General features: G+C 37.2%; 1 protein-coding gene across 1 annotated transcript in view; it reads right to left on the bottom strand.

The window, feature by feature from the left end:
* Window positions 1-20,627, bottom strand: part of ush2a (Usher syndrome 2A (autosomal recessive, mild)) — a 209,485-nt gene that overhangs the window by 132,000 nt on the left and 56,858 nt on the right. The window contains exons 21-29 of the mRNA XM_082142594.1: window positions 16,461-16,691; window positions 9,896-10,026; window positions 5,162-5,288; window positions 4,567-4,668; window positions 4,295-4,483; window positions 4,070-4,200; window positions 3,471-3,747; window positions 2,380-2,583; window positions 1,764-1,844 (exon numbers count right to left, since the gene is read on the bottom strand). Coding sequence (XP_081998720.1) covers window positions 1,764-1,844; window positions 2,380-2,583; window positions 3,471-3,747; window positions 4,070-4,200; window positions 4,295-4,483; window positions 4,567-4,668; window positions 5,162-5,288; window positions 9,896-10,026; window positions 16,461-16,691 — 1,473 coding nt within the window. The remainder of the gene's footprint in view (window positions 1-1,763; window positions 1,845-2,379; window positions 2,584-3,470; window positions 3,748-4,069; window positions 4,201-4,294; window positions 4,484-4,566; window positions 4,669-5,161; window positions 5,289-9,895; window positions 10,027-16,460; window positions 16,692-20,627) is intronic.

Here is a 20,627-nt window from a genome sequence, read left to right as displayed (position 1 = left end):
GAGAGAGAGAGAGAGAGAGAGAGAGAGAGAGAGAGAGAGAGAGAGAGAGGCAAAGTAAGGGGGAGGAGAGGAACGAGAGTGTGAGAATCCAATTGGGAAAGAGAGAAAGTGTGTGTCAGGCCAAAGAAAAGCAGCACACACATTTCTCACTTTTAATAGACACAGTAAATCATATCTAACCATTAGCATAAATACAATTTATTAGAGTTGTAACTTTTTCAGCACTGATTTAATATGACTGTACATCCAGCGTTCATTCCGGGCTATATTTCACACCCATCAAGCGACGGCTTGCTTTCTCTTCAGGATTCACATTTTAGGGGGCATAAATAAAACAGTCAAACATATGCAGAAATGCAACAAGCATCATTTATGATGTGTCACGGACTATAGAATCTCTTTAACACTCGTTTATACAGTCAAAACAAGCCAGACAGCAGATGTGTGTAATATATCCACCACTGGAAAGCTGGTCTGACCTATAATGTGGTGTACACAAATTTAAGTAGGAAGTCTTTGCGATTCATCATCTGTACCAACAGGGTTGGTATTACAAATTACAAAGGTGTTTTTAACCAAATAACACTGCTGTTGAACGGCAGAAAGCAAATGTGTAACTACGCAGAGAGCGGAAAAGAAATCTGACAGAATTAATGTAATTAAAGACAAAATGACATCAAAATGACCCTATTAACATTCTTAAAGCACATTCCTGGTGCTATTGAGAACAATTCATCTGGGTATGTTACTTCAAAGGAAATACATAGTTTGTCTACTTAAACTTTATTCAAAATGAACTGACTAGGAAATAACTATAGCTATTTCAGGGCACTGATTTTGCAATCAGTGATGGATAAAATCAAGTCTTGTTCTATATGATTCCTTCATATCCTGTTTCAATCAGAAATGCATCAAAATGGGTTGCAAAAGACAGACTTTCCATATTAGGTGCACTGAAGTAATTGTTAAAGATGTCATTTATAACCATTAAAGCATGTACATGCGTTTCATTGCCCAATTTAGCTTTCAAAGTCTAATTCTTTGTTTTGTGCTTAATTATGCACAATTAATTTAATTACATATATTTAACCACTTAAGCATCATTTTACATATCTGAGCCTCTTCGTTTCAATATGGACACCATCAACCTCCTCTCTCTTTCTCTCCTCCACACACCGTCTTCATCTGTAATAAGGCAGAGTGTGTGTGATGCATGCTCCTACAGAGAGCTTCACGATAAGCAATCTCCAAGCAGATCTCATCTCCTTGACTGCTACATATATTGTACAGATAAGAATAAAATGGGTTGGCCTGAAAACTATGACACAAACAAATATCAGTGTAGAGCCTGTAGTGCTGGCTAAGTTGTAGGCCTTTTTGTCTTAGGTGAGGGAGTAAGAGTGTGTGTGTGCTCTGTATAAATGACAGTTAAGTATGAATAGTAGCCAGAATACACTCCATTTTTTGGAAACTGTAATTATTGAGCAAAACTATAGTATAAACTGTACATTATGTATTTACCTACAGTAATTACATATTATTGTAAATTACTGTACGTTACCATTCAAAGGTTTGGGGTCGGTACGATTTTTTTTATGTTTTGTAAGAAGTCTTTTACGCTCACCAAGGCGGCATTTATTTGATCAAACAAAGAGTAATATGAAATATGAAATATTATTATTACAATTTAAATAATTTTCTATTGTAATATATTTTACATTTATTCCTGTGATGGCAAAGCTGAATTTTGGCACCTGTCCTACCTGTCTCTCTGCTGCGTCCCCGCTGCCACGGCCCGGCTGTCCAACCTCCTTCTCCCAATGCCATTACTCTGTACAAATACTCTGTATACAAAGAGAGAACAAAATAAACAAATTTAAAAAGAAATGTGCTTTCTCAAGACAATTCAATATAAAAAAAAATTGCTTGATGTATTGACAATTTGAGTTCTTTCAGTGAATATTTATCTTGTTGAGAAAGTCAATAAGTCTGTTGCGCAAACGCAAAAACGGTTTCTCGCTCCATCTCCATCACTCAAAAGAGAGGTACCTCGGCTATATTTGTCCGTGTGCATTAGCTAAGGTGCAGTTCTCAACAGTTTTTCAGTATTGCTGATGAAGGGGACTGTTTTAGATATGACCTCTCTGTGCCCCTGGTGTCGTGTCTGCGTCCATTGCTGGACTGGACATATTATGTTGTTCTTCTGTTTGGTCTTTACAATAACAAACTCCAAGCAGAAAGGACAAATCAGGCCAAACAATCGCCTGACACAGAGGCAAGGCAGGCAACACGAGGCCAAAATAGCTGCGGGTCAATGAGGCTTGGCTACTGCGCTGGTGGGGATTGTGCTTGCGAAAAGGGGTCGGATGCTGCTTTTACCCGTGAAGGGCTGCAGTGTCAGGTCCTCTGTGCTCCTGTCTCTGCCCGTGTACACCAGAATGGAGTCGTTTCCCCTGCAGTTAACGCTGGTGTCAGCTGACAGGCATCCATCCAGATTGACTCTGACAGCACTGCTGGACACGGCCGCCAAGCTTACGACAGGCCCGCGTGCGAATCTAACATCCCTGATACAGCCGCCAAAACCTGCAGAGCAGCGCAGAAGAGGATGAAAGAGAGACAAAGAGAGAAGGAGAGACAAAGAGAGATGTTTGAGTCACATTCTGAACTGGTCTGATTTGTCTGAAACAATAAAAACTGTCAGTAAACTCCAGATAGACTGAGTACATGAACATTTTTATCAGTTATGACATTTTGAAAGCTTGATTCTATAATTATATGGGTCCAATGTTTTGTTATTTCCTGTTAACCTATAAGTCCATTATCAGAGAAATATCTTCGAAATGTATTATCAGAGGGGACTTCCAATATATGTGTGTATATATATTGTATATATATATATATATATATATATATATATTTATATATATATATTATATACACACATACAGTATATATATATATATATATATATATACACACATACAGTGTATATGTATATATATATATATATATATATACACTGTATGTGTGTATATATATATATATATATATATATATACTGTATGTGTGTATATAATATATATATATATATACACTGTATGTGTGTGTATATATATATATATATATATATACTGTATGTGTGTATATAATATATATATATATATATATATATATATATATATAGTATACAGTTTTTTTTTCTTCTTCGTGGTGATGTGAGGCTTGTATGTACAAGTCTGGGTCTGGCAGATGCCAGGAGAATGTTACCTGCCAGACTGTTTGGTGTGGAAGAACTTGACTGGCCTGCACAGAGCCCTGACCTCAACCCCATATAACACTTTGGGATGAACTGGAACGGCGATTGCGAGCCAGGCCTTCTCGTTCAACATCAGTGCCTGACCTCACAAATGCTCCACTGCATGAAAGGCCAACAATTCCCACATATACAAATAAACCTGCAAGTGTCTCACCGTGCAAAAGGCTGTGTTTGTTCAGTGCTGGGTGCACTACTCCAGGTGGGACTCCCCCTACATAGAGCGGAGAGCTGATAGTCAGAGGGCCACCCATGCCCTTCCTTTCCTGTTCATATACGTCATTGAGGCCAGCGCTCGCTAACAGGCCTCTCTTCAGCACACTCAAAGTGTTCCAGCCCCCGTCACAGTAGGACAGGCCCACCCATACGCTCAACTCTGCCGTCTGTTCACCCCAACGCAACAGCCAGAAGAGAACTCCACCCTGCAGCTCCGCCTGAATGACACACAACTGTTACAATGATGTCTTGAAACACTACATATTAATTTCAGCTTATTTGTGTAACTATTTATTACATGATTATTAAAATTAATTAATTTAATTAATTGCAATTAATTAAGTACTAGCAGAAACCTTCAACATTGAGGTGGTACTTGAATTTCTCCAACAACAGTTTTAAGCACAGGTCAGGGGGCTTAACTAATTGTGCTAAATTAATTCGTATTTTTTGTTAATTATTTATAATTTATTGCACTAAATTAAGTGATATTTAATCATTAAACTGATAGCCCTAATGTTTAGATTTAAGCAAACTTACCAAAATGAAATCCTTCCCATCTACATCATAGGCAAACAATAGTAGTGCATTTAGCTGGTCAGTTTTGAACTCAAATGATATTTCGAAATAATCTCCACCGGTGAATATTTCAGGCTTGACCTTCAAAAACCCTGAATATAAAAAAGAAATAGATTTGTTAGGAAAATTCAACATTAACATCACAAATAATCAGACCACGTGAAAGAAGTTTAAATCAGGTAGTACCATGTCCTAGGAAGTAGGCCCCATCTTCAGAGACAGCAGGACAGCCCTCCCAGCTTTCATAGGTCTCATGTTTTTCTAGAGCTGATTCCCAGTCCAGAGGCTCCCATACTTCAGTAGTGCCACTAGATTTCTGCACCATCACATCCCTCAAACAACCAGCAAACCCATGTTGCACCAGCTGGGCTTGACCTGTATACATATAACAAGTACTTGCAACTCTTCATAGATACAGATTTTACTGTCAGTTATCAGGACATTCAGAGGTAAATTACCAGTGTCTTGTCTAAGAAGGGTGAAATTCTCTGGAATCCCTCCTATGAAGACGCCCGTATTCTGACCGATGATGGTGCTGCCACTTGTAGCTGATGCCGATCCTGTTGGAGGAAAAAATATAAGCTTATACCCCTGAGCACGTGCCACTGCTAAATCAATACAATAATGTTCTTCTGAGACTGTTCCTGGCTGCTCTAATAATCAGAGAAGGGTACAGCAGTATTTGAAAAACTGTATTGTTATATTTCAATGGTTTCAGTTGATGCTTTAGAGCAGATAAAGTCATATTACTCTAAAAAAGTGACTGAGATAAAGCAACCCTGGTGGGAAGAATCCCCTGAGACCGCTTTGAGACAGGAAGAGGGAGACTTCGCTTCACACCACCAGTCTTAATTGAAATGTAAGTTCAGGAAAGGAGAGGCTTCTTTGGCCTAATTATTCTAATCACACAATAAATGGCAACGATTAACCTTGATAATTCCTTTGCTTGAAATCTGTTCAAGTCGGGGGCTTCACAGGCACTGAATAACCGAACAAGACAGAAGTGAGGGTGCAGGGCTGGCCTATGAATATCATATGTGTGTGCGTCATTACCGCTGTATTGATTGTCGACAATGATTGTTCCCACGGCCTGCTTCCTTGTAGCGATCAGGTGGTGCCACTGGTTGTCATTATAGCGTCTACCTCCATCGTTGCGAGGGCTGAGGGCCACGGCTGAGGCCTAGCATCAAACGTTGAGGGTTAATCACTCGCTCATCATGAACACACCGCACACACTGCACAAATGATGGCTGATCAGCAGCTTTAGGAAGAGGAGACATTCCCCTCCCTGTGCTGCAGCAGAGCTTAGGAGGTAAAAATGCATGTGCATAAACTAATGCAGTGTAAACACTTTCAATACAAACAGGAATATAAGGAATGTAAAATGATTTGAAGTGTAAAGAAAATCATATAACTATTTTTTTTTAACTAGAAAAGCAGTTTGTCAGGACAAAATTTGAATAATGGCAGAGACTTTTTTGGAAGATGTTCAAAAATGTAAAAAAGCTTTGAAACAGATAGATCGGTAGAAAGATAGAAAGCTAGAACTCTAGAATATTGGAATGATAGATAGACAGAACGACCAACCAACAGACAGACAGACAGATTAGATTAGGGTAGACAATTTCCCAGAATGAATCATAAAGAACTAGTAAATTCCCATTCCTGCCATTCCGATTTAACTTCTTGTTGTGGTCAATTCCATCCAACTCATGAATTCAAGGAGTTAGTTCTTGAATTCTGAATTTTGCACAACTCTGGTAGACATACTGTGATATCACAAAAGTTCTTGATACAATTTCAAGATTGTGAAAGTAAAAACATTTCAGAAATCACAACTCCACTGTCAGCATTAAAATGAGGTTCAAGCTCAATAAAAGCGCAATGTCATAACAGTTTATAGGTAAAGATTCAACAACTGATCACACTGATATATACCCAGAGTTAACTTTGACAATTTGCTCTTCTATATCTGGGTTTATAGAGGAGAAGTTGGAGAAGTCGAACAAGTAGCACCAGAATCCCTCTTGGCACCAAACTCAAGGCGCTAAGGAATTCTGCCCAGAGATAGGACATTCCCCAAAAGCAGTAAATTTCATGGGCTGGCACCATCAACATAAGATGGGGTTATTGTCCTGCTAAAATATGACATCATTCAGGTTCATACACTTAACGGCCTGACTGAGTGCTCTGCAGTGAAAGCACAGAGACACAAAGTATCGCATCTCCTCTTTGTGATGAAGATTTAATGATCAAATCAATATGTGTGTGGATGCTGAGGAAAGTCAGCTCTGTGATATGCTTACTGCAGAGAGCAGGAGAGAGAGAGAGAGAGAGAGAGAGAGAGAGAGAGAGAGAGATAGAGAGAGAGACAGAGAGAGAGAGAGAGAGAGAGAGAGAGAGAGAGAGAGAGAGAGAGAGAGAGAGCGAGAGAGAGAGAGAGAGAGAGAGAAGAAGAAGAAATAGCTTTAGGGAGAAGCCAGGACAGACACAACACTGCATTCCTATCCCTCCTCCCTTTGAAAGTATTCAGTGGGGCTTCTTTACGATGAGAGATCAATTCTGTCACAACAACTAAAAGCCTTCCTGAATAATATCATCTGCCAGCCGTTAACAGCTAACTTTAATTATTCCAGGCCAAAATGTGTTTACTGAATGTGTTTTTTTCAGATGTTTGAAGACAAAAAAAAAAAAAAGTCATATCAGTCTTGTTCAATGGGAGGCAGACCTATAAACGACATCACAACCTGAACATCTGATGTAATGTATTCAAGTTTCAGTCATGTGCTGTAAACATCAGCTAGGGAGTCCTAATGACTGAACCCCAAACGATCAGTCACAGCATTCATCAATTTTAAGAAAACATTGCAGCAATGCTAGAGGGTATTTACACCACATATCATCTACTTGCATAAATTAATTGCTGATTAAGCTCAGGAATGATCAACTAGGTCTTGTTTCAAGGGATTTTTTTTTCTACAAAAACATTAAAATACATTTGGCTCATCCAAAAAATGAAATTCTGTCATAATTTAGTCACCCTCATGTCTTTCCAAAACGTTTTGTTTTCTTCCGTGGAGCACAAAAGGAGACATTCTGAAGAATCCACTGGTCTTTTTCCTCGTAATTAAAAAGAATGGGGCCTTAAACTTTAAAAGCACTTTAAAAGTACTCATTCAAAGTGTACGACACAATATATAAAAGTCATATAATAGTTTGTTCTGTCTGAGAAACTGGCTGAAATTTATGCCATTATTCACGGAAAATCTTCTTCAGTAGGCTGTAAACCACTGTGACCGGTTCATTGCAACAATGACTTGAACTCCATAACTGGATCAATCATAAGCAAATCAGTCAGACCAATTTTGTGAATCGGAAGAGTAATTCATCAGAAATATCCTACACAAGAGAGCGATTTGTTCATGTATACATAAACTTGACAAGGAGAGTAAGGGGAGATTTGAACTCTTTCCCCGCCATTGACAGAAATTTCCAGCTTTCCATGTTTTCACAGTTAAACGGTGGGGGCGCTATTACGCATCTTCTGAAAGAGCACTGAATCTCCAGATCATCAACATTAAACAGCATATTAATCAAAACTGCATAATGTTACTGAATGAAATAGCTATAGGACCATGTAAGCTTTGGGGGTGTTGATGGACTCGATCTACCCCTCTATGTTTTAATCATTGTTCTGAATCCAATCCAGACGTAGTTTTTGACAAAAACACTATTTTCTCAGCTTTTTGCTCAAAATGTTGGGGGTGGGGGGTTTAAGCAGAGGGTCTGTTCTTTCTTTTGATATATTGCATATTCAGATATTCATACAAAAATGATTCTGGGGGCCATGAAACTTTTGTGAAAATGATCAAAAATGCTGGACGTGACTAACAACTTTTTTTCAAAAACGCTGGCAGGGAAAGAGTTAAGTGAAAAAAGACTTAAAATTCAGTTTGTTTGTCACACAAAGCTATTGCATTGCTCCTGAAGACTTGAAATACTCCCTCCTTGCAATAGTATGTGAATAAAACACAATTTATTCAAAATGTCCCTATTTAACCTCAACAGAAGAAACGTCATGATGAGTAAATGAAGACAACTATTCTATTAAATCGGTGGTTCACAACCTTTTTGACATGATTATTTGAAGACCCCATATATAGGCTAAGATATTTCCTTTGGTATTTCTGCTTTTATTATGCCAATGCTGCTTGTTTTCAAAAGTTTTTTATTAATAGAAACTAGGAACCTGTTCATATGTTAAATTAAATTCATTAACCATGATTCATTTTGTAATACCAGAACATCCAAGATTCTTATTCTGTGTGCGTTTTCAGAACCACTGCTTTAAAGTGATAAAATTCAAAACTTCATAAAACAATTAAGAAACAGAAATGATTTAGTCTATAACTGAAAATGCTCCTTTTAACTATAAAAACTAATGGTCAGTGGAAAACAGTGAGTATGGTTAAAAGAATTTACGCACTAACACTCCAAACAGTTCATTAAAGATCCGTTCCACAAGAGTCCTATAGAAGCTGCTATAGGTTTTGGTGATGTAGTGTGTGTCATTAACACAGTGAGCAGCATACTCTTGCTTAATAGCCCTTGAGTTTGTTTAAGATGAAATGGGCGCTGTCCATGGTACTAATGCAACTAATCATGCCCATGGGCCTTGGAGAGACCTTCTCTCCTCACTGTATGCCTGGAAACCACTCATCACTGGCTTATCTCTGAGAGACTCCGATAAGGAGACATTGGGAAAAAAACAGCATCATTTGTGACAGCCTTTACAGGAACTAAATACGCTTTCATGAGACAGTGTTTCATAAAATGCTCATTAATTTCATCATTAGAAAGAGTGTGTGGGGAAGCATACCAGTTCCCTGTGTCACGCTCAATTAGCATCCCATGGTGCTAATCCCATTAGAATTGTTGAATTCGTTAATGGGGGAACTAATGGGCATGCTATCAGGGGACATTAATTGGGCATGACACCACTTTTAGTTATAATTATCAAACTACCCCGACAAAATGTGTTTACGAATGCAAAACCGGCAATATTCGGCAATGGCGCTTATTGGTGGGGTGAGTTTCTCGGTGGTCTCCTGGACACTAATGTGAAATCATCTTTCATGATTGCTTTCATCATCAGAGCAATAGACTAAACCCTACATGCTAGTGCTGCAGTGTGCATAATTAGCATGCTATTGCTATTCCCACCCAATGTCTGCGGGTAACAAGTTAATTGGTCTCAAACCCTCTTTTAGCTCAAGTTTTTAGCACAGAAGAACTTGATCAATCAAAATGCACAGATTTCTGTGTAAAGTGGGTATTAAAGTAGATATTAAAATTCTTAATACATTAATACAAATAAATAAATAGTCAATATTAACATTTCTTAAATAAATGAAACATAAAACACTAAAGTGTACACTCAGTCATTGTAAGTGCTAAAATTGAATAGGTATCACAACATTACAATATACAGTATGTAAAAATGGATGCCCATTTTGGTATTTGCTAAAGATTACATTTAACAGTGTTATTAAGTTATTTGTGTCTTTAAAGATTGATAGCAATTGTAGTTTAAATGTAAAAACAGTGAAAATGAGTCTACTCAATTACATTTTCAAAATCGCGTTATTGTGAAATTAAATATCAGCTGATAACCAACATGGTTTCCGATATATCCTCTGGTCTAGAGGTTGGTATCTATCACACTTAAAGGTTTAAAGGCTTTTCGTAGCTTAAACAAACACACTACGTTCCATGGCCATGATGTACCTGAGGGTCAAAGAGGAAGTATGGACGGCCGTTGTGTATTTGCAGAGCGACATACTCCTCCTGTTCTCCAGGGGAAACCGCAAACAGCATAACCCCCTCCTCGACGCGTGTCCGGAAACTCAGCTGCAGGCCTGGGGAGAGTTAATGTATGTTTCATATCAATAAACTGTTTGACTGTTTAATCAAAATACTGCACAGAAAGCATTATAAAGCAGTGTGAAAGCATGTCATAATGCATGAACACAACAAAAATTACATTCATAAGTATGTAAGAGCAAATTGCAGGAAAAAAAGGCCCAGAATTGTGAGAAACTGAAGCAGCCAGTGTGAGTGTGTATGAGTGTGTGATGCCTGTGAGAAAAAAAACATTGAGAAATGCCTGAACGGACCCACAATGCCTGAGAAGAGCTAACCTCTAAAGTCTTTATCCTAACAGAGCTGCTTTAAAAAGAATCCTCCCAGAACTGTTCTTAGTAAAGTCTTCCACCATCTGACCTAAAAATCAGACAAAAAAAAACAAAAAACTAACGACTTTGAAGTGGTGTCCTTCTTCAATATAAATTCATTAACATGTTGAGGACTGAGAGTAGAAACCCACTCAAATACAGACTGCTTAGATTAAAAAGATTCTACTTAATCTATCTTAGAATCTCCAGTGAATTGAAGAGGTTGTAAGTCTGGTTGACCTCATGTAGAGCAGCAAGATGTTTCTTCAGGCTTCAGATCTATACAACTGATACAGGGATTATACCATCTGAATACCAACCCTACAGGACTGACTCTATATGCTGGATTGCACAAGACAGCTACTGCCCTGATAAAACTATTATATGTTCTATTATAAAGGACATTTATAGCATTTCAAAAATATTTAAAATAAATGCTGTTTTTGAAGTAGTGTCACAATGTCCACCAAAAAAATTAAGAAGCGCAGCTGTTTTATAATAATAATACATTTCTCTTTAAAACCCAATCAGTATATTATAATAATTTCTGAAGAATCATGTACAACTGAAGAGTGGAGTAATGGCTGCTGAAAATTCAGCTTTGCCATTACAGGAAAAAATTACATGTTTAAAATATATTAATATTGAAAGCAATTATTTAAAATTGTAATAATATTTCACAATATGAATGTTTTTTCAGTATTTTTGATTAAATAATTGCAGCCTTTGTGGGCATAAGAGACCTATATATAACAAATTATGACGAATGAGTGCAAAAATTCACATGAAAAAAAAAATTATACATATTCATCGGCATAAGTGCTGGGTGGAAATATCTAACCTACAATGGCTTTTCAGATACTTGCATAAAATATAAATTAAAAAAATTAAATACTCACTTAAAAAAAAGTATTTAAAATGTGAATGTGAACTATTTTACATAGAAATTCAAAGCCCTAAATGCTGTTTTCATTCGATCACACACAACATGAATTTAACATGATCCCACATGTGCTTAATATGTGTTCAAATGTAGGTATTTTCTTCCATGGCATGGAGAGAGAGCTCCTCAATGCAGTCCTTAAGGTTTTCTGTAAAGAACACATAGCTCCGGTCTCATGTTGACCACATACAGTCACAGTCCTGTGGAGGATGGTGGGGGAGAACCTGGATCAGAAGTTGTAGGTTCAGCAGAGCAGATCTCTCTGGGGTGATCAGCTATTTTTTGACAAGTGCTTCACATCCATCAGAACGTCTGGTCCATTACAGGAGAGGGAACGTGGAGGCTAAAGGGACATCTGTGGGATTTGAGATCCCAGTGGAGCAGCGTGTCGCTGTACGCACTGACAGACCTGTCCAGAAAAGCTGTGGTCAGAGGTCTCTCAGGCACAGGGCTGGTCTGAGCAGGCTGATGAGGAATGAGATTCACCTCTGTGGGTCTCAAGACTAGCGCTAAGACATGGGAAAGATGTGAAGCACTTTTACATTGGGTCTGCATCAGCACTTTAAGACACAATGCTCAGGGTAATGCACCCACCAAACATGGACAGAGACTAAAAGAGATAAAAAAATATATATATACAGCATGTGTGTGTGTGTGTGTGTGTGTGTGTGTGTGTGTGTGTGTGTGTGTGTGTGTGTGTGTGTGTGTGTGTGTGTGTACACTATTTATATTTCATATACAGTCACACATTATTCCTAATTCTACGTTTAATACAACATTTTTTTTATTTATTTTTTACACAAATATTTGTCAGTTGGTGGATAATGGGAATTGATGGCATACATGTTCATCCCAAAATATTTTTCTCTGCCAAAAAACATTATATCAGCTATAAGTAAAACAAACAGGGCTATTTGGATTTAATCTGCTTAGTACATAACCTGAATAACTTCAGTCATGTTAGTATTATTGCGGCATTAATCAAGTTGTTGCGTATTAATGAGTTTTCAGGAAATGCTAATTACTGTCATAGATTCTGCAGCACCCCATTAAATATACAAATTACAGAATTAAAGAGCCAGAGCTTTTCATGATTAATCTTTAAATGGGGAAAAACTAATGATGTCTGTACAAAGTTTCCCTCTACTTTCCACTGACTGAGGCCGTTTGACAATCAATCAAATTAATTAAGGAAAATAATTTGTATAATTTAACATTTTGTGCTACAATAGCATGTAGTCTTTGAAAATTGCTTCATTCTCATGTATTACTGCTTACCATTTTGGGAAATTGTACATTTTCACTGTCACTCAATGCAGATATGAAAATAGACAGAATAGAAAAGGGACATAAATGAAACAAAATAGATGAATACTATAGACACAGAGCAAGTAAGATGAGCCTAAAATATAATCAATTACAACAACAACAAAACAAAAAATAGATAAAATATTTCGATAGGATTTTCAATGTCACTTTAAAGAATTACAACAAAAATTAAATAAAATAGATCAAATATTTAGATATGATTTTCAATGTGACTTTAAAGTACTGTTGTAATATTTCATTGACGATCAAAACTCAAGTCAATTCACCTCAACTATATTGCCTGTTTAATCTCATTTATCTCAAAGGACTTGCATCCTTTAACAAAGTCATTTCAAGCATAAGATTAGATGACCATTGATTTTGCTTCATCTATTGCTTTGGCTACATTTCAATAATATACAATGTATTTGTCCCTGAGCATGCTATTTGTTCATCGCTTTTTGTTGTTGTCACTATGCCTCATTTCAGCCACTGAGCTATTTGGTCCGATTTATCCATTTCTTAAAGTTCGATAAAAACAAAAGCTTATTTTCAACAGGGAACTCTGTGTTTTTGGGTACTGCATCACAGAAACTAACAACACTAGACATTCAGCTGTTCAGTACCTCACGTATACTGCATTTGAAAATGAAATTGGAAATAAAATCAGAGGAACTAAAGGTGCGGAAAGCTTAAAACAGAAAGTCGGCTAAAAGGGGTGTTGTCGTTATGGTTTGTTCTTTGGGTTCCCTCATTAGTTGGTGGCCATTTATAATCCCAGCAGGCCCAAGGACGAGCTCACCACTTTGACTGCAGCCATTGATCAATTAGGGAGTGAGCTGAACTCAACTCAGGGCTTGATTTATAAAGATTTATCCGTTTGTCATTATTTAAGGAAAAAAACTGGAAATTGCAGTGCTAAATGTTAATAGAGTTAGAGGGGGAAATGGCCATTCATTTCCTGAAATTGCAAGGTCACAAAGGGTCACCCATTTATATGCACGCTCCTTAAGGAGGCAATTTAACGTCCCCGACTTCTTAGGGAGGATCTACTAATTGCCTCGTTTTAATATAAATAAAGTCAGATTTCCCAGATATCTTAGAGCATGTGTCCAACAAAAAGGGCTCGCGACATGACATGGTTTCATGTTCGTTTGCGGATTATGCAGCAGAGAGAGGCTGGGGAATGGAGAAGAGGAAATGACATAAACCTCACTGAAAGCAGGAGGGCCTTAATGTGCCGCCACGTTCTCATCTGTGATTCACAGCTTTTCCTATTTAAAAAAAAAAGTACTGTACCACATCACAGCAAAATAACTCCTAAATCTCATCCTCATGTCACTCAAAGAAGAGGTCATCTAATGTTTGCCTCTTCTGTCACATCACACTGACCAATCTGATAACTTAAAGCAATGCCTTCCCAGCTTTTAACGCAATTAAATCGCAAGTAATCTAAACAAATGGCAAGCTGAAGAATTTTTACATTAGTAGATCAACCGGAACCTGTATTCATTTGGAACTCAATTCCCCAATTATGTTTGTAAACAAAAGCATAATTGTCCTTTGTCTAATCATGGAAGTCATTAATACATCAGGATGGAGAAGAGTGAGGAAAGGAGTGAGAGATGAATAAAGAGTGTTTAGGGCGGAGCAACGAGGTTGGAGTGGCCCACGTGAACATTTGAAAATGCTTTAGGAGTGGAAAAACTATGTTGACTTTGTGTGGAAACAAAAAAACAAACAATATAATGACAGGATAGTTTACATTTGGTCTAGATGGAAATAACTATTTATAAAGTTTTAGACCAGGAGTTATCAAACCGTGGGTCACAGATGGGGAAAAGGTGGGTCGCACAGTCACTTGGCTGCAATTAAATTTGCGTTTCAGTGACACACACACACACACAGTTTAGTCTAGGGCTGCACAATATATATCAACACATTAAATAAAAAATCGTGATATTGCTTAGTGCGATTTTCGAATCACAATTAATGCTATTTAATTATATAAAATTATGCGCTAGCTGCATGTTTTATAGAAGTATGCGTGTGACTTGTAAAAACAATGTTTTCTGCATCTCAGAGCGGCTTGTTTAATTATTAAGCAGCTTCATTATTCAGAAATCAAATGTCAAGTAAGGCTGTTTCAGGTCTGTTCATTCATCTCTGTCGTCTGTTCAACTCAGCGCTGTTTTCTTTCATACTCGTGAGAGTGCGTTCTTTGCATTTGGCAACCAACCAACACATAAGAAAAATATGTCTGTAATTTTACATGTACACACAGAACGAGCATGAGAGCTTTTTCTGCCCTGAACACTGCAATGAGTTTAACACTTGCAGTGCGGATCACAGTTCATATCCAGACCGGAGCAAGCATGTTTCAAGCTTTTATTGACATATTTCATCTACTCTATTGCACCAAACGTGAACCAATGCCATGTATGAGCACATATTTAATCATGTCTTCTTAAAACGAAATGTATATGTGCATTAAACAGCTGTATGTCTGATCATGAATGTGATGACATGATGCATTATTTTTGTGAACAGAACTTTGTTGCCATGGTTTTATACTTCACTTTAACATATTTTGGTGGGTCTTGACTCTTGAGCTTCCACATTACAATGGACACACATACATGTGACTGTGCTTAATCTAGACGAGAAGAAACCTGTTGCTTTGAGGGTCGGTCGGCTTCGTTTTTTGGGGCCGATTCAGCATGTTGAATCGGCGTTGGGTCGCGGTGAGAGAGAGAACTCTGATTGGCTGTTCAGCTTAGCAAACGAGTCAGTCCACGAGAATAAAAGTGAAAGTGATGAAAGCGAGCAAAGAAGTCAAGACGGTACAGACAGAAGGTTGTTATAATTTTACATCATCTTACCTGAGCATTCGAATGCACTAATATTTTCATGAGCCAACTGGAATTAAAAAAGCGATCAGCGTGATTGATATTCAAAATGGTAAGCAAGCGCTGCTTTGTTTATGGTTTGTTTATCTGCAGTCCTAGTTTAGGTTTCCCTTTTCGAGTGACGAAAATAGACTATTGATACCTGCTGATATAGACAGATAACTACTCACACATCGCTACACTATTGATATTGATACACTATTAAAATTTAGTTCTATATTTTGCTAACAATATGTTTTTATTTTTTGTTTATGTTTGTACCAACTAGAATGCAAGTTTGTTGTTGTTTCAACATCAGAATTTGCTCTCCACAATCAATATGAAATAAAAAAAATCCTATTTAAATTAAGGGGATAGTTCACCCAAAAATGAAAATTCTGTCATCATTTACTCACCCTCAAGTTGTTCCAAACCTGTACGAGTTTCTTTCTTCTGCTGAACACAAAAGAAGACATTTTGAAAAATGTCGGTAACCAAACAGTTGATGGGCCCTGTTGACTTTCATAGGTTTTTTTATATTTTTATTTATTCTATGAAGGTCAATGTTTGACCAAAACATCAACTGTTTGGTTACCCATATTCTTCAAAATATCTTCATTTTCATTTTTGGGTGAACCATCCCTTTAATACAGATTACTTATCTAGAATGATTCATCATTGCATGTTTTTCCAAACAACAACAACATAATATAATGCAATTTGTATGTCTGTCCTAACAACTTTCCTTTTTGACCAACGTCATGAATACCTATTTCTTTGTAACCCCTTCCCTCTAATCACCTGGCTCAATTCCAAGAAATAATAAAATTGTTTCCTGGTTCTATATCTAGTTTCAACAGAAAATATGTCAAATTATGTAAATAAAATGGGTACTGATCTGCATATCACATTTGCTTGTTAAAATGGCATCAATCAATCATGCATTTTGAGGCACACAGAGCATTGATGAGACCCAGTACCTGTGAAGTCAGTGTTGACAGGCAAAGTAGAGCTGGAAAATCTGAAGTATCCACTTCCTGTGAAGCGTCTCCCCTTTATAACCTGGCCCTGGGCATCCGACAAAGACACATCCGTCCGCTCCACGTGGTACAGAGGTGGAGGCCCGTTGAGCTCGGCCGGGGCATCCCAGGAAACCTTCATCGCTGTCACATTCAGCGGCCTTAATGCAGGGGCCCTCAGACCTGCCGGAACTATCATAACAGAAAAGAGGAGAGGATGGAGAGATATGAGAATTAAAAAAAAGAGATGTGCATTTATAGTCATAGCTCAGTTTCATGCATGCTGCTGTAATGATCTAATGGGGCTCTCATGTAGGCTGAGAGGAAGTAAATTACCTCGGCCTGACACATCCTCTGTGCATTTAGCTCACTCTGCCTGTCAGGCCGTCCACACCAGCAGCGCTAATAAAAACCCTCCATAGGGAATGGACGTGTTGTCTTCCAAGGCCCATCACGGCACACAAGTCATAAATTACACTCAATCAATAGCACTTGAGTCTATATAATTGAAACTCTGATATCATTTCAAATCCCTCCCGCTGATTTAATAGGATTTGTGTGAAGTCTCGCTGGACGTTTATCGTTTTTGCCTTAAAACATAAGGCGGTAAAAATGAAGTGTGACTGACGTGGCTTCAGGTGCCCTTAAGTACTACAAGAGAAGTGATTATTCTGTAAGAGTCTGCAGGTAGTGGAATTTTATTAAAGTGACAGTTCATTTACGCACTCTCATGTTGTTTCCAAACCTGTATAACTTTTTCTTCTATAGAAGACAAAAGGAGTTATGAATTTTGTCGTTCATGACAAAAGCAGCAATTTTGGAATGAATTGTTCTTTTTTATTAATCAAAACGGTCATAATATTAAAAAAAGAGTGTCCAGGATATTCTTCAAAAAAATCATTTTTAGTTTGATAAAAGATAGTCATATAGGTTTGGAATGAAATGAGGGCAAGTAAATGATAGCATTTTCATTATTGGGTTTTTAATTATTTTATTGTGATGGGTCTTCTAGCAAATCCCTAAAAAAAAAAAAAAAAAAAAAAACTTTTCTTAGTCTATTATAGGCTATATTAAAACAATACAGTAGCTCAGCTGGATTGAGCTTGGTTAAACGATTTATGTTTCCTTTTTCAAACCAGCACATTTTATCTTTTGACATGGCTCAGCAAAAAGGTTAATATTGTCTTCATCATATTAATGACTAAGTCAAAGACAGGCATGTCTAGCACCAATTACAGCCTGGCATGAATGTTTTCTGTATTTATACGGCCTGACGTTTTTCCGTGGAACTATAATACTTATTTCTGTAACAGGAAAAGTATTGATTTATGCATAATTGCCTAACCTTCTCATGTGGGGGGAATATATGCACTCCGTTTTTCGAGTCAATGTGATGTGTACAGGCGGGGTACACTTGTTCTGCTTGTCTTTATGGATGTAATATACATAAAACATTACCATCAACTCTTGATTAGCTGTTCACATTTCAACAAGATCAATAACGGCAGTGAGCTTCCTTTTTAAAATGCTATAGGCTTATGTCCTCATCAGAGAGGGCATGTACGCTCAAAAGAGAATTATGGGACCTTTTACACAGAAATAAAAGGAAAGGAGGGGCAGACTAAACACTTGCATTTTGGAGGGATTATGGATATTAGTATACTGTGTGTGTGTGTGTGTGTGTGTGTGTGTGTGTGTGTGTGTGTGTGTGTGTGTGTGTGTGTGTGTGTGTGTGTGTGTGTGTGTGTGTGTGTATGCACACATATATATATGTGTGTATACAGTATATATGTGTGTATATAAAGACATTTACTGTATAATGTTACAAAAGTTTTCTATTTGAAATAAAAGCTGCTCTTTATAACTTCCTATCCATCAAAGAATACTGAAAATATAGATTATAATATTAGAATGATTATACTTAATTTCTGAAGGATCATGTGACACTGAAGACTGGAGTAATGGCTGCTAAAAATTCAGCTTGGCCATCACAGGAATACATTTAATTTGAACATACATTAAAATAGAAAACAGTTATTTCAGATAGTAATAATATTTCACAATATTAATGCTTTTGCTGTTTTTTGATCAAATAAACGGTAGCCTTGGGGACCATAAGAGATTTCTTTCAAAAACATCCTTACAGAGCCCAAACTTTTGAACGGGAGTGTACAAAAGAAAAATAAGAAAAATGTTTTCAAATGAATCTTGCATCTGACAGGGCTATAAATTGTGTATGTTTTGCATTTGAACCAATCATGGCAGCTTGCCAACCAACAATTAAATGGATTGTGTACAATGATTTCGAAAAGTTACTCTCTTGCTATGCATGCAGAAATTTATTTGATCTTTGTCACATTCTGCCTTGTTGATTAATGTAATTTTCATTGATTATATGGAACCAAAACCTTGACCGCAACTAGGCACAAAATATCAAATATTGTGCTTGCTGAGATCTTTCCGGTCTGTTCAATGAAAACTGACATTGTGGCGCATATTAGTGAAGATAAATCAAAAACAATTAAATATTGTCTTAACGAACGTGAATTAAAGGACAAATCGGACTCATAAAGTCCAAATTATTGGAAACAAAGTCTATAGCTATGAGAAACATTCATCTACAGTTTAATTATTCTGCTATGAAGATATGAATAACTTAAGTGTCTCCATTAATTTCAGTGGTGTGCTATTTAAAGCAATCTGATGTCATTCCAGTCGGAGAAAGCAGATGCTGACTTCTCGGTTTGAACAGATGGTAATTCTGTCTAATAGTGCATTGATGTAATAGTGATGTGCATTGTGTATACAGACAGTCATAAAATGGAGGTAAGGCTCAAATAAATTGCAATCATCAACATTAAATCCTGGCAGAGAAATGGGCGAAAACAAGGCTTGAGGGAGACATAGTCTTGAGAGGGCCAGACAACAGGTTGTGTTGGGCTAGACAACGTGCTGTTTGTTCAAATGTATGGGAGGTGTGTAAGGACGTTAAGAGCAGCTTGTGTGGGAGCAGAATATTAATGAATTGGAGACACGACAAATTCAGCTTAAGTGGTCGTAAAATGGGCTTTCGTATGAAAAAATAAAGAGAAAAAAGAGCAACACAATATTAAACCAAAAAATAACACATACACACAATAAAAACAGATGTGCAAGTCAATATAAATACAAAAATCAAAGCAAATATTTGTGTAAGAATATAACTACCGATACCCTATGCAAAATTCTATAAACAGACTCAAAGCGTTAAAACCTTTCCGCCATATGGAAGAGCCGATGTCATCGGCAGCTCTGTCGGCTGCAGCATATTGAGCTGACCATATGTTACAGCGGCGCTGCGAGCCTGACTGATTCATGCCCATCACATTCCACTGTATCAATTAAAGGCCCTTGAAGGCTGCATGATTTGTGCCTCTGTTATTAAACCCTGCTAATTCATCCTACTTACATATTCCTTATAAATCTCCGGGAGTGTGCGGTGATTCATGGCAATCGGGGAGAACGCTACGGCACATTTTTCTCCTTGTAATTAACAGTAAATTGTTTTTACTGCCGCACAATGAATTTCTCGGCTTGGTCCGCAAATGAAGTAGTAAGAAGCGGAGTGGAGAATCCTGTCTGAGGGGTTGGTTTAACTCATTAAGCCTTCACGTGAGCCGACGTGTAAATGGCAAAGGGAAAGAATCGAAAAGGGAAATGAGGCTGGTCATTGTCAGGAAGTACACATTTCCTTCCTGTAAAATTAAGAAAAAAGGCCAAATCTGGAAAGGCTAAGCTATACATACAAGGTAAGCTATACAGTATATACACAAGATAAGATTGGCCACAAATATATAGTCTAAAATATATAGCCTAATACAATATTTACCCACTGTTTAATCCATGTGTAACACTTTTTATGCATTTAAAAAACTGTTAATTTGACTATTCAGTTAATATCACATTAATCGAGCATGTGCAATCTTGAAAGAACAATTTTTTAATGTATTTTCTACAATTTTGTTATTGTGCAAAATCTTGGTCCTCAAAATAAATTAACTAAAAAATAACATTTATATATGAATAAAACTAAAATCTACAGCCACTACATAAAAGGGAAAACTGAGTGAGCGAGAGAAAAAGAGAGAG

Source organism: Leuciscus leuciscus, assembly GCF_965113295.1.
Source record: "Leuciscus leuciscus genome assembly, chromosome: 17".
Taxonomy (NCBI): Eukaryota; Metazoa; Chordata; class Actinopteri; order Cypriniformes; family Leuciscidae; genus Leuciscus; species Leuciscus leuciscus.
The sequence above is the reverse complement of the archived record's forward strand: the minus strand, read 5'-3'. Positions and strand labels throughout refer to the sequence as shown.